The 14,436-nt window shown below is 32.6% G+C and overlaps 2 protein-coding genes across 2 annotated transcripts; one reads left to right on the forward strand and one right to left on the reverse strand.

Moving 5' to 3' along the window:
- The first annotated feature begins 4,448 nt into the window (after positions 1–4,448).
- Positions 4,449–8,878, forward strand: LOC139769080 (circadian clock-controlled protein daywake). Its single transcript, XM_071699841.1, has 5 exons — positions 4,449–4,698; positions 6,850–6,936; positions 7,124–7,390; positions 7,799–7,957; positions 8,352–8,878. The coding sequence occupies exons 1-5, from the start codon at positions 4,626–4,628 to the stop codon at positions 8,498–8,500; spliced, it is 735 nt and encodes a 244-aa protein (XP_071555942.1). The 5' UTR covers positions 4,449–4,625; the 3' UTR covers positions 8,501–8,878.
- Positions 8,879–9,404: 526 nt separating this feature from the next.
- Positions 9,405–12,782, reverse strand: LOC139769079 (protein takeout). The gene is made up of 5 exons (XM_071699840.1): positions 12,278–12,782; positions 11,041–11,174; positions 10,597–10,769; positions 10,124–10,332; positions 9,405–9,918 (listed from the first exon to the last, which is right to left on the reverse strand). Exons 1-5 carry the CDS (start codon positions 12,345–12,347, stop codon positions 9,767–9,769), a joined length of 738 nt encoding a protein of 245 aa, XP_071555941.1. The 5' UTR covers positions 12,348–12,782; the 3' UTR covers positions 9,405–9,766.
- Between the last annotated feature and the right edge of the window lie 1,654 nt (positions 12,783–14,436).

Consider the following 14,436-nt stretch of genomic DNA (forward strand, 5'->3'; position numbering starts at 1 on the left):
CAATAACATTTATTTAGTCAATAAAATGTGCCTTTTCTGCCTTATCATTAGAATAGATATACAGATCATATTTAAGATATTATTATACGCTCAGTCTATATATTGTTATACGACAATTATATTATTTATTTTTGTCGATTTATTCATATTCATTTAACAGTTCTTTAATATCTTCGATATACAAACAATATGTTCTGTGTATATAAGGCACATAGGGTGGCAGGTATCACAAGTTTTTAAGAAATCTTTTGGCGAAGCCTTAAAGATGTTTTAAAAAAGACGAGGTCTTTTAAACGTGTGTTGTCTAAGTTTGAAACAAATACACTTTACAACAATATATAATATATAATACTATGTTAGATCTAAATATTTGCATATATAAATATTTAAATCTAGCGCAGATCGATCGCCCTTTATTGCAATGTCGCGACGACATGTGATACAACATTGACACTGTCCTGCAAGCGGGCAGTTTGGTTCTCTGCCTCGCCACCGTCACCCACTTGCACCTGTTTCGTGGCTCACGGACCAAATGCGGATCGTTAAACATAATTATACCGATCATTGTGCAACGGTGCGCGGTGCTGCGCACCACGCGGCTGTATGCGTTTCGTTAGTGATAACGCACGCGCCGAGTAGCTAGAAGCAGTCACTAGTGAGTGAATGGCGATCGGTATAAACAAGCCAATGCTACTCGAGAGAGACCTACATATCTTTCTTCTGAACCAACGAGAAGCAGGGACGTTTTATTACCTAGACTCATGGACCAGAAATCCAAAACAGAGTAACAGAGAAATTCGAAAATTTATATTACCTGATTTATTTAAAAAATAAATATGTATAAATTCAAGAAAACGCGTGCGCGTTTATAGCACTTTGTGGATCAGCAATAACCATATAGTCTCCGAAATAAATGTTGTTTACAATTTTTGCAGATGATGCTTCGTGTCTGAAAGATATTTTCTCACATAATAGTTTCCCTCTTTTCTTCTTGTTTTTTTTTTAAGTCGTAGCTAATCCTAAATAGGGAAATAAGAGAAATGATAATTTTTATAGTTTTTTAACTTTTATTTTTGTTAATATATAATCAAGACGTAAAATGCTTAGGGTACATAAATGAGCTAAAGCGTCACTGTTAGAAGAGACATGCACTTTATGCGACAGGAGAAGGAAAAGACGCGTCGACAGTTTCTCTCACTATGCGCGTCTTTCTTTTTTAATCTGACAAGGACTATCTTTTTTTTTACTTCCACAAGGACTCGGTGCACTATCGCTCGCGCTCATTGATCCGCGCGAGTGCATTTATGCAGATTATCATGTGCAATTTGTGTCACATGAGAGAGATGTCGGACGAAAATATTGGCAACTATTTATCGCATATACTAAAGTGCAGGTAATATTTATTCGAAAACTGGTCTACATCAAATATATAACACATTAAAATAATAGCATCGATGAAAGTTAAATATTTTTACGCATAATTTTGAATATTACATAATTAATAATTTATATTATTATATGTTATTAATATGAAGATTAAACTTACAAACTATATTCTGTTCTTCTAACTATATTCTGTTTTTATGTCTTTAAATACACGGATGTAGTCGCTTTTCTTAATGTACGGAGAAAAATCGGTGATGCATGCTATCCATTATGTATTATTATTGTTTATAAAACCAAAGAGAAGAACATTGAGCAGTTGGGAAATCCAAAACACTGGCCTTTAGCTAATTTGTGATGCGCTCCTTTATTATCTACACGCCTTATTATACCAGATGTCACACGCAACACTGTTGCACGCCAGATGTTTGTTAGAAGAGACTAGTAAGTGCAGCCTACGTTTCTCTTAAATACTAAGCTAGCCGCCTCTGTATGACAATGAAATGGGAAACATAAATGGTCAAGAGTAAGAGCCTATACTTAGCTCAGCTAATTCAAGAGAACAATACAAGGATATTATGTCGTAATCATCTTTTCAATCTGTTCTATCAATTAAAAATACAAATTGTATTATTGGAATCTTTTTTTAATTTTCTTCTTTATACTTTATAACCAAGAATATAATTGAACAATTTCTCTTTAAATAACTATAAGTTTGTTCAAATTTAAATAAACTTTACTCTTTACTCTCTCGTGTCAGGAGATGAAAAGAATTTATAAAATATCCAATTACAAGATAAGATAAATCCATACAGACACCTTTGAAAAATTAAAGTAGTGGAGAGACTAAATAAGTTAAATTTATTGCAGCTTATTGGAACTAAAGTCTCACAATTTTTCAACACTCAATGTTTGTAACAATGCATGATTAGAAAGATAGCAATTAAAATCATCCCGGATATTTGCAATTATCTTGATAATAATATAATATCTGTGTTTGAGTAATGCCTGTAATTTTGTGTAATGAGTAGAATACCTTGAGTATAAAGATTACGGAGATTAGTACTGATTGTTAGTACTAGACTGTTTCGTTAGTACTGATGATAGCAACTGTGAATAAAATGAGTCGCGTTGTATTGTACTTAAAAGTAAAATAAAAAACGTAATTAAGTTATTCCGTGAGCAGAACTGCCGAGTATCGCGCGGGGTGGGGCACGTAATGAGAAAGGACTGAGAGCTCACGCGTGCACCATTCATAGTTGTCCACGCACGTAATCGCTGGTCCATATAGCGGCCTCCGCATTCGACGCACTGACATATCGGCATATGCTCGCCGATGTACATCGCAGTGGAGTCTCGTCGTGAGTGGCATTGTTTCTTCGGCATCTCCATTTTTCCTCCCTACCTCCACCCGCGTGCGTCCTTAGAGAAACTCGTTTCTACTCGTCGATCGACGCGATCTGTTCCAAGGGTAGCTACTTCGCGCATTCATGATCTGATCTTAATTCCATTGCGGCTAGATAAAGAGGTGTGACGCGATCACAGGCCTGCAAGTCTCGCATTTGCGCGATTGCCGATCGCCGATCGCCCGCAATGCGAGGGTGTACGCAAGGTTATACAAGGTCACGGAAGTCCGTTCGCTCGGAGTAAGCGTGAGGATCGCGAGGAAGTAAACTCCTCCTGAACTCGGAAGTACTTCCTGATACACTGTATCTTATCGTCGGAATAATGTCGTGCATAATTAATTTATTCGTCGGGACAATTCATCACCGAGCTTACTTGATTATGCTTATGCGTAGGTAGAATTTTTTCCCTTCGTAATGTCAACACTCAATGTCTCTCTTAATAGCTCTCTCCGCTAAAGTCAATAAATGTCGATGACGTAGGTTTTGGAAGCATATAATGAGTCAATTACAAAGTTGCGACGGCAGCTGTTACAAATGATTATTACGTTATTTATAACAGTAATCGTTCTTTTTATGTCGTACTTTATAAAAAAAAATTTCCATATTGCGTTCTTTAAATTCTTTGGATAATTATTGACGACAGTTCGTATACGCGATATTTACATAGATGCAATATTGAGTGACGTGAAAGTAAGCATAAATAAAATTATTGTTTGAATAGAGAACTACAATTTTCCAAAATATTCTACTTAATGTTAATACAAAATTATTCAAAAATAATAAATGTGTTTATTTAATCACTAAGTAAAATATGGTTAAAAGAAGCTACGACCATTAATTTTATTAGACAATTGTATTGTCTCACGATGAGACAATAAAATTAAATACTATATTTAAGTAAAATATTTATTTTACTTAAAAATATATTATTTAATTTATGCAGGTATAATTATATTTTATCTCGCTCTTTTTTTTTTGCTTTTTCTTTGTCTACAGCATAAATATACATTTATCTCATTTTAAATTAAAAAAAGATAACGATAATGTTAAAGGGAATAAACATCTTATTGCTATATGCAGTTCTCAGAACCTAAATTGCTTCACAAAGCGCAACAATGTGAGCGCAATTTAATTGCACCGAGCCCAAAATGCCAATGCTATGACAAAGAATGAGAAATAAAAAGAAATATAGAATAAAAATCAAAAAGATGATCTTAGTCGCTAGAAGTATTCTCCTTTTTTTCTCTTTCTTTACAAATGTCTGTCACGCGATTTGTCAGAGAATTCTTTATATTTTTTCCTTTTTGAAACAAAAAAATTTGTCTTCTTAATTCTGTAATATTTTCTATTTATTTTGGTATTTTCTTTCTTCTTTTTTTTCTCTTCATCTCTTTTATTTAGATTGATTTTCTCATAATTTTTCAGCAATTAAAATTCTTTATCTTTACGTAACAGTGCACAAATAATACTAATTGTAAGATGAAAAAAATATTTGAACGAGTAACTTCTTTTGAGTTTGATTTTTGAAATGTATAAAGTTTTATAAAATAACATAACTTAATGTCCATGGCACGAGCAGTTATTCCCTTCGTCATCTTCACCACTACTTGCTGGAGGTGGCCTAAACAAAAGAGATGCGCATTTCCCGGAGCTGTCACACAGCCGCGTTTTAGTTTACCGCCACTGATCAAGTGCCGCTGCTGCTCCTCGCCTCTCACGTGTTTAATGACATGCAATTTTGCAACGTATCTTTGCAGAGTCCTTGGGCCGGGAAACTATATAAACCGAGTGTTTATAATTGACCAGGCTAGCCGCCAGGATTTTTAACCAGGCAAGATGTCGTTCTGCTCGCTCGCCCTATTCTGCGCAACCGCGTTTGTGCTCGCCGCGGCTCAGGATTTCGAACTTCGTAAGTCCTTTGTTCAACCATCAATTCCCTTTGCCTGATTTAAAGGTTGTTTCTATAACATCAAATTTAATTGACTGTCTACATCGTTTCAATCTTGTCTCAAGTAAGAAGCAGTTAATCAGAAAAATTTTAACTAACTTCGAGCAATATTTATGACGACAGTTTTAAAAATCACTTCCCAAGTGTGCGGACAGAAAAATACGTGTGCATCTTTTGAGTTTTAAATTTCATGTGCCGTATAATGCGTCAATTCCCATGTGACATAAAATCTTTTGTGACTGTTTACTGGAGATAATTGTTACTCTTTAATAATGCGAGAACTACTCCGTTATTGTATATAACATTACTTAACATTACTTGTATATAATTTTTATGTAAAAGAAAACAATTTTTACATATTAAAAAATTCAACCACGAATTTAACAATTTGCCGAATAGTTGAAGTGTTAATGTAATATATACATAATTAAATAATATACACTCTATCTCTCTCTCTGTGTGTAACACTTTAATCGATTCTTGATGAATCAATTAATATATGCCATCTTACAAATAGATTATGAATTGTAAATGGTAATGTCATTTTTACAATGTGCTATTGAGATAAAAAATTATAATTAATTATACGAATTATAAGTTACATCAGCTGTACAAATAAGACATGTAACGCAATCTTCAGCGCGTTTATTGATATATTAATTATGACGCAGATACTACTTTCGCTTTCTTATGTTTTATCCATGCAGAACTAGCAACTGGTTTCAAGAAATTTGCAGTGACAAAATGAATCATACATTATCACAAAGTAAATCAGATTAGAGCGTGAGCGAATAAGATAATATTTTAATAGCAGGTGTAATATACAACTTTTTCAATGAACTAACTTTGTGTGGAGACATCTAAAATAAAAAGAGAACTACATATAAGCATAGGTTAGCTATTTTTATTTTCGAGTAAAATTATTTACGTCACTGTAAATGAGTTTCCGATTTTTCAAAATAAGAATAAAATTTTGGTATACAAGAAATAAATGTTATAACAATTTGCGCTTAATAGATTATTGAAATAAAAAATATTTTGCATTAATATGTTGCATAATTTACATTGATTTTTAAATAAATTATTTACTATTTTCAAAGTTCCTCTATTTATCTTTTAATTTCAGCAGTCTTTTTAACTTTAGGCCTGTTCTTTTCAGCTAAACTTCTGCACGGTTCATCTTTCCTCTTTTTCTTTTCATGTTGGAAAGAAAAAGAGAAAAGATGAACCGTGCAAGAAGTTCAGCTATTTGCGATGTTGCACTGTAGATCGATTGAAGATTAAAACAAGAAAATAATTGTAGATTTGAAAAAAAATAAAAGGTCTGTTCTTTTTAGCTAAATTATTTCTTGTTTCAATCTTCAACCGATCTATACAGTGCAACAATCACAAATACATAATTTTACACCGCTTGGCAAAAACACAATTAACATGTAAACTTTTTTTTTTTAGTTTCTTCTATATTTACCCAAGATTGTTCCTTGTAATATCCTGTAATATTTTGAATATAAATTTATATAAAATTATATTTATATCTACAATTGAGAATGGTTAAGTAATTTTGAATGTAAATTTGCATGTGCATAGACGTTTACGGTTGAGCGGATAATAATTGCATAAGTTTAAACGTTTAATCATATGCTTTTATCATTTTTCCACACATTTTAACCACCAATTATGCTAATTTTAATAGCTCTCTATTTTTTGACGAAACATCAAACAAAATACGCTTTTAGGAAAATTGATACGCAATTGATCGGTGCACTTTGTGGCTGGTTTTACTATCGGAGAAAGGAAAGGTTAACATATTAACCACAATAAATTCGAAGCTTGTATATAGGATTTCCTAAGCCAGTTTATGCGAGATTCTGTTACAGTGACACATAATGCTAAATATGTTCCAATTAAATACTTAAATAATTAAGTACTCAGTGGAATTAATATTTAAATGTTATAAAGTAATTAGCATTAAAAGATAATGATAAAAGTGAACAATATCCGAGTTATTGATAAAAAGATTTGGATTTTATTTTTTATCGCAACTTATTATAACAGTTAAAATAAATAATTAATGTATTATTATTATTAATATATTATATATTTTTTACACAGCTGTGCAAACCTGCAAACATGATGCAGATGATTATTCGTCTTGTTTGAGACTTGCGGTACAAGAAGCATGGCCGAACTTTATCCCAGGTATTGAAAATTGAGCATTGATAATATTTCTACTTGAATTGATTGAAATTCAAGTAGAAATTGCATTACGTTTATTATTATTTAAATGTGACATAAACAAAAACAGACTTGCCATTATTTCATTTATGTCATTTTATGTTAATATATTATATAATATTGCATAAGCTTTAATAATCTTTTCCGAAAGGTATCCCGAAACTCGATCTGCCGGTCTTGGATCCGTACTTTACCGAAGAACAAAGAACCGTGTACGAAGCTAATGACTTACGTGCAGACATAACAGTCACAAATGTCAACACCTATGGACTTGCGAAGGCTCAATTCTTGGCTGTGAGACCGGAACATTCCGACAATTTCTTCAAATTGGAGCTTGATGTCGATTTGCCGAAGGTGCTTATGGAGGGTAATTACAAGGCGGATGGATCCATTGGATCTTTCCAAATTGGCGGCGAAGGTATGCAAGTTAATTACTTTTAATATTGAAAATATTTCTAATATATGCATATCACTTACACCATATAAGACACTATCAAATTTATTTTAAAAAAATATCGAAAATACAAAAGAAAACATACGCACTTGCTTTAAACAGATGCTCGTTATTATTTAACTTTTCCTTACATATAATTCCATTATCATTTAATGACAGATAATAACATAAATCACACTAGAATTAATTTCTTTATTTATTTCATTGATAAAGAGAGTGTATGTCTGATTTTGACTTTGTCTCTAATATATATTTTCGGGATTTACTAGATCTAGATTTTATAAGCAACATATTAAGATACATTCGTATTAATGAGATTTAATTATTCAGGCAAGAGATGTGTATAATATATTCTATTACCTATCTCGTTAGGATTCTTCAATATTAGCATGGAAGACATTAAAGCCACGTGGACCCTGGAAGGACCTGTAGCTAATGATAGATGGACGCTCGACCATTTCCATCTAAACCCGGAAATCGGAAAGATGCAGATCTGGTTCAGTGACATGTTCAACGGTAACGAGGAACTCAGTAAGTAGAAACAGTTCCTTAAAAATATTCTCCGGCTGAAAACGCATTCGCGTTTACCTGACTCTTAACATTTCCATATTTCCATGAACAATATAAGAATTGATTTTTTTTTCCATAAGCTAAACGAGTTGTGTCAAAATGAGGCACTGGGTGCGAAACTTGTATTCCTTCGGTTCTTATTGCCGTAATTGCCTGTTTCATTATTTCTAATTGTCTTGTTATATCACTTCAGCAATTCCTTGATAATTATTTGATGGGGAACTCTGATACCTATGCTGTAATCGCTCGTTACATAATGCAGAAGCCGGTTAATTTACCTCCTACTTACGCGTCGACATTCTTCGTGACCTGATCGTCACAGCCGTCAGAGAACTTTACGAATTTTCACTTTCAGATAATGCCGCCATGAGATTCGTGAATGAATATTGGCCGACCTTGTATCGCACGATGCTGCCGTTCCTCGCGAAGACCTGGGACGAACGTCTTACTGAAGTCAGCAACCGTATACTCTCCAAGATATCCTTCTCGAAGACGTTCCCTTGAAGCCTGTCCTTTCTGCTAGGGCACGTACATAGCGTAGTATGAAGAGCGTCGAATTTGGAAATCGCAAATATTTTAGTCGACTGCTCGAAATCGGTGCGGAGGAACGTGAAATTTCTCTTTCAGAAGTCTGCGAACATCCTGACGTGAGTTCTTTTTTTTCTCATCATCCGTACTTCTGATAGTGTTATTTACAATTAGATTTGCACGACATCGACATGCGTGTGAATAGTGCGACAATGGCGAGTTTATTGTATAATTATGTAACGTGTAAACATAGATTATTCTTTGTTACTATTATTGTGTTACTGCTATTTCCACTAGTGATTGTTTATGTAAAGCACAGGTGTAATATATAATAAATATCAAGGATAATATAAAGAGTGCCAGATATATAAATTTAATGATTTTCCCGAATAATTTTTAACTCTCTTGAAAGTTTTCTTCTAAATTATTGTTAGTCTATACACATATATATATACGCGTGTAATCAATTTGTTTATATTGTGCAAAATGTAGTAAGTAATAAACGGAAATATAAACGAATTAATTAATTTTTATCATATATTTATATGATAAAAGTACATTCGTTTTATTCTAATAATATACCATTAATTCCATTAATTGTGCACTAAAACTATAATACCACATCTGAAACTTAACATGATAACGATTTTATATACCTCTGTTTTACTATGATGTATAAGCAACAATTACATTTACTATTAATATATAATATATTTCTTTTATAGGAGAACATCAACGAGAATTATCTATTAATCTTTGAATATAATTGTATGTTCTTTTCAAGCAATTTGTTCAATCCTTGATTGGACCAATCAATCAATACTTTGTTTTCATAAATAAGCGAGTAATTACAAAAATAACGTATAAACATTATGTCACCTGCAATTAATTACCTTTATTTAAGATTTTGAGATTTCTTTATAGACAAGTTAGTTAGAAGTTAATACATTTTTCAATTGTGTTATTTAATTCTTTTTTTTAAAGAAGTCACGAATATACTATATATATTATTCAAATATAAATTCTTGGAAAATATCAAAATGAAATCAATCTACTATTTAAAAATTAAGAAATAACTTAAATGTGCGTCCAAATATTGTGTTTTTTTCTTTTTTAATTAGAAGAATGCCTGATAAGTTGCTGCTATAATGAGTCATTTAGTTCCCGTGCATACTTAAAATATATCATTGATTTCAATAACAAGAAACTAATGGTAACTAATAAAGATATAATATAGATTTCTTAAGGTATAAGGAACGATTCCACTGGTACATGTCGCAGCAGTTGGTTGACAATGCCAGCAAAGAGTGCCGACAATTTCTTCTTTAGTTGCGGATCCATCAATTTCAACACTTCTTGCCCATTTTCTCGAAGGAAAAGATTAATCGCCTCGGCTACAAGAATTAAAGAGTAATACAAAGATAAAAATTAATTGTAAAAGTTAACGACTTTCATTACACTAAATATCATAAAAAGAAAGATATTCTATTATTACATCCATTATTAATATTGTTATTTGTAATGTAAATTTAAGACGCTTTTCGAAATGGATATGTGTGTCTTATGAATATTTATAGACTGCGTGTGCAATTTGCTTACTGAGTATTCGATTGTTGTTAAAGATCTTGCTGACTCTCATTTGCACATCTTTCACGCTGAGCACGACGTCAAGGTTATCGACGTTCATATACGTCTTTCCCTCTCGCGATTTCGTCGAGATTGTTCCTCTGACTAGTGCTCTAGCATCTCCGAAACGCGCGTGGAATGTACCGTTTCCACTTGCAGGCAAAATTATTAATACACCAGAACTGTGCAGGAATTAAATTTGATGAAATAGAGATTCCGTCGTTTAAATATAATAAAAAATACAATTATTCAAATTATATGCCTCTTACAGTCTATTATCGAACTAAATTTTCTATCGCTTATAAAAAAGGAATGAATATATCAGATATACTTTTTCTCCAAAATATATATAATTTAATATTTTTATACGGATTATGTTGAAAAAATTATTTCATACTCCGTTTAACGTATATCATTTAATAAACGCAATTATATAATTTACATACCTGGAATAATGAGCGTCTAATATAAGGGCCGGCATTCGTACTATGGCTTGAAAGGGTGAGCCGAGTTTAATATCCTCCACCGAATAGTTACTCGCTCCCTTTACATAAAGGTCACGCAGCTGAATCTTATAACCGTTCGTACCACCTGTCAGAGAGAGAGACAGTTCGTCCATCTGGAATAGATAGAATATGCGGTAGCCAATGTATAACGGTGTCAATTGGAACTTGAATTTTACATATTTGTATCACCGCGTAGTACAATTTATTAAGTCTGATTTTAAACCTGCGAGATTTGGCAGGTGCTTTTCAAAGTGTGAGAGCAGAGCACTGTAAGTACATAATCTTTTATATTGTTGTAATATTATAGGCATAATACTTTTTTTTATTTAAAATGTTTCTTCTTGGTAGAAATTAATGGATATAAATTAGAGAGATTGAACTTACACGGAACGGCTCTACCGAGGGTAACTCAATTTCGGGTATTCCGACTTTCAGATAAGGTCGCAGGAAGTGCAGAGCGCCGATCAGACAGGTTAACAGCTTTGGATCGCTTTTGGAACATTGCTTCACATATTCGGCTACGAGTAGAATGTAATTATACATGTGTCGGCTGTATATTACTTAAAGTATGCTGTTTAGTCACGTATGTTTTGTATTTTTTCATTGTATTGTTCCATTGTATGATAAAATTATATGTTCTTTATATTATTTCTTCTTTATGTTCTTTATGAAGCAGGAGAAATTTGACGTTCCAGATCGTATAAGTAAAAGCGTCAATGAAAGTAAAAAGCGTGTTAAACTCTAGTCGCGTTAAAAGTGAAAGTATCTCGTGACGATAATGCACCTTCAAGAATAAGTATTGCAAATTGGTACAGCTGCAAGAAATTATGCTAAGAGCTCTTTTTATGATCGTTTTTTCTAATGCTTTGCAAAATCATGTCAGGATTGGCCAATGATTACTATGTCGTATATTAAGTAGATTGCATAATTAGAGCAGTACACATATACATGTACACATACATATTCAAATATCCGTTACAAATTTCATTTTTTTTTTATCAGGAGCGCTGTATTCCATTCTTTATAATGTAAATCTGCAAATAATAATTGATAGTAATCTTGAATTAATTATACGATAGGCTCGTCGAATTTAAATAAATAAAGACAGAAACTTTACGTCTATGCTGAACTTTGATATTTGATGATTACAACATAGTATTTTCCGCAGAAACAAAGATCCGGCTTTTGCGACAATGCAACGCTATTGCGTGCAGAAAATTACACGTAATTTGAGTTAGAAATTTTTTCATTCTTACAGAAAAATATTTTAGTTATTTTTATACTGATGGTATATAAAATAATTAAATGTGTTCTTATAATTATAAAATAAATTGCGTCCTATTCCTGTCTTCTAGTGTTTCTGTGAATGTTACATTCTACTCCATGCTACTCCAATTAACAGTCAATTTACTTGGTACATCTTTTCGATACGATCGAATTTCTTAGCAGTAATTAATTGCAAACTATTGCACCGTTTATGTATTGTAATGAAACTAATCGTTCTCTTGCAAATTGCGATTCAAATTCAAGCATGATCTGCATGATTATAACTTTATGAATGTTCAGCGATGATATTAAGGACGCTAACGTTAAATTCGCGGAAAATGGCTTGATTACTCACGGTTCTTGTCGGAGGAGAGAGTTGCCGTGCAGCCGACGACAAGGAGGATGGCCCACAGCCTCTTAGTCATAATATTTTAATGCAGCCGCGACGGCGACGACGAAGACGAAAGTTTCGCGAAAGTTTCGATTATAGAGACTCGCAGTATCCACCTTCGCGACTTTAATCGTACCTATTGTTGAAGCTAATCACGAGGATCTTATCACGAGCAAGGATCACCGTCGGGCACGACGACGAATTCGACTGAAGACTCGAAATCGGCGCGATAAACGGCACTGTTAGAATAAGACTGCGGCTATGTAAGAGAGGGCATTGACAGACGGCAGATCGTAGCTGCACTCGCGGATACTTTCACTGCTGCAACATGCATGCACCTGCGCCTCCTTCGTCGTCTGCAACAGCAGACGAGTCTTATCCAGACCGTGGAGACGGCTAGACGAAAGTGCCTTATCCAGAAGACATGCGATGATGTATGTGCTGTGTCCCCCGCGTATAAATCATTGGCCGTGCGCCGCACGCTCACACAATGAGAAATTTGCAGCGCGCGGCGCTTTGATCATGACGAAAGCATATATTGCATGTACAAATCAGCGTTATAGGTGCAATTTTCTGCAGAGAATAAGCTGACACAAGCACTGAAGAAATTGTGAACACCAATTTTACGAATTAACCTTTGATTACAGGATACTTCCAGAATTTGGTAATATGCTAAACAGTAGACGATACAAGACAACGAGATTTCCTGTGATGTATCATTTTTATTAGTTTATTTCTATATAGTTATTTAATGTATAGTCATTTTTTGATTATGTTATCTTAATATTTTTGTACGCAAAATACGGTTAGAAAAATCAATTTCTGTAAAAAAAAAAAGTCATACAATCGTAGAAATAAAATAAAATCAACCTTCTCGGGGACAAATTCATTTAAGACAAAGTTACGCTGTTAAGATTTACCTGGTAAAATCAATATTTAGTTAAGTTTTGCGAGTATCTTGTGCAAGGAGATGTGTAAGGAATTCTATCTAATTCTATTTGCTTTTAACATTTATAAAAATGTAAAATTACTCCATTTTTATTTTAAACTCTTTTTATCTTCGATTATCATATGCAATATTTTTATTAAAATTCTGTATGAAAAACATTTAATATTTTTATTTGACTCTTATGCCAAAACCATTTTTTAGAGAGAATCGCAAAAATTGTATAAATTATTTTGTCTGTTATTTCGAATAAATAGATGACCACTGGATTCTTGGCACAAATCTGCAAAACTGAGAAGTTCACGAAGTAAGACAATAATCTTACAAGTAAACAACAGGTCTGTGTTGATCAAGTGCAATTGTGGACGCAACGCAATAAGAGTATATAGCGTACTCTGCATGATGTAACGAGTCATTTGCATTCGACTATAATTAAGCTGTTAGCATTATGCAATGAGATTTCGGTAGAATGAACATGTATTCAGTGATTTACGATCTGTTATCGTATAGATATTTATAACATCCAAAAAATACTTTCTAAATTAGTATAGAGAATATTTTTCAAGAGAGCATTTAAATTAGACTATTAGACAATATTTATTTACAATATTTATTGTCATCATAAATATTTACGATAACAGATCGTAAATCACGTAAATCACGTGATATTAGAAATAATTAAACGATTTTTACATAATCTTTATCAAAAACTTGTAGCATTAAAATGTATAAATGTAAAATAAATTTCGAAGAAAAAATTGTGAAAGCTAGAAAAATTTCTGTGCCTTTTTATATTAATTGGTAAATCTTATTTTGCTTGTCACGTTACAAAGAATTAATTCTAGAGTTTAATAAAATTTTCAAGATTTTGCTGAAATTTATTTTACTAGTGTTAATACAATCCATGTAATCGTACGTTTGCTTTAATATACGTTACGAAATTTACATTTATAAATATCTGATAACTCATATAAATTATAATTACGTAAAAATGTGAATGAATAATTTTACGATTGATATTGATTGTAAATCATTCTCATTAATCATGTAGTTTTTACTTATCTGTATATATGTATACGCGCGATTTTGAATGACTAAATATCTACGTAACGAAATCTAGAAAGTAATATCGAATATCGGGAGCAGTGAAATTTTTGTGATGTCATACATGTGAGTT

Source organism: Temnothorax nylanderi, unplaced genomic scaffold, assembly GCF_030848795.1.
Source record: "Temnothorax nylanderi isolate EJ_2023f unplaced genomic scaffold, tnyl_v1.0 TNYL_tig0020_pilon, whole genome shotgun sequence".
NCBI lineage: Eukaryota > Metazoa > Arthropoda > Insecta > Hymenoptera > Formicidae > Temnothorax > Temnothorax nylanderi.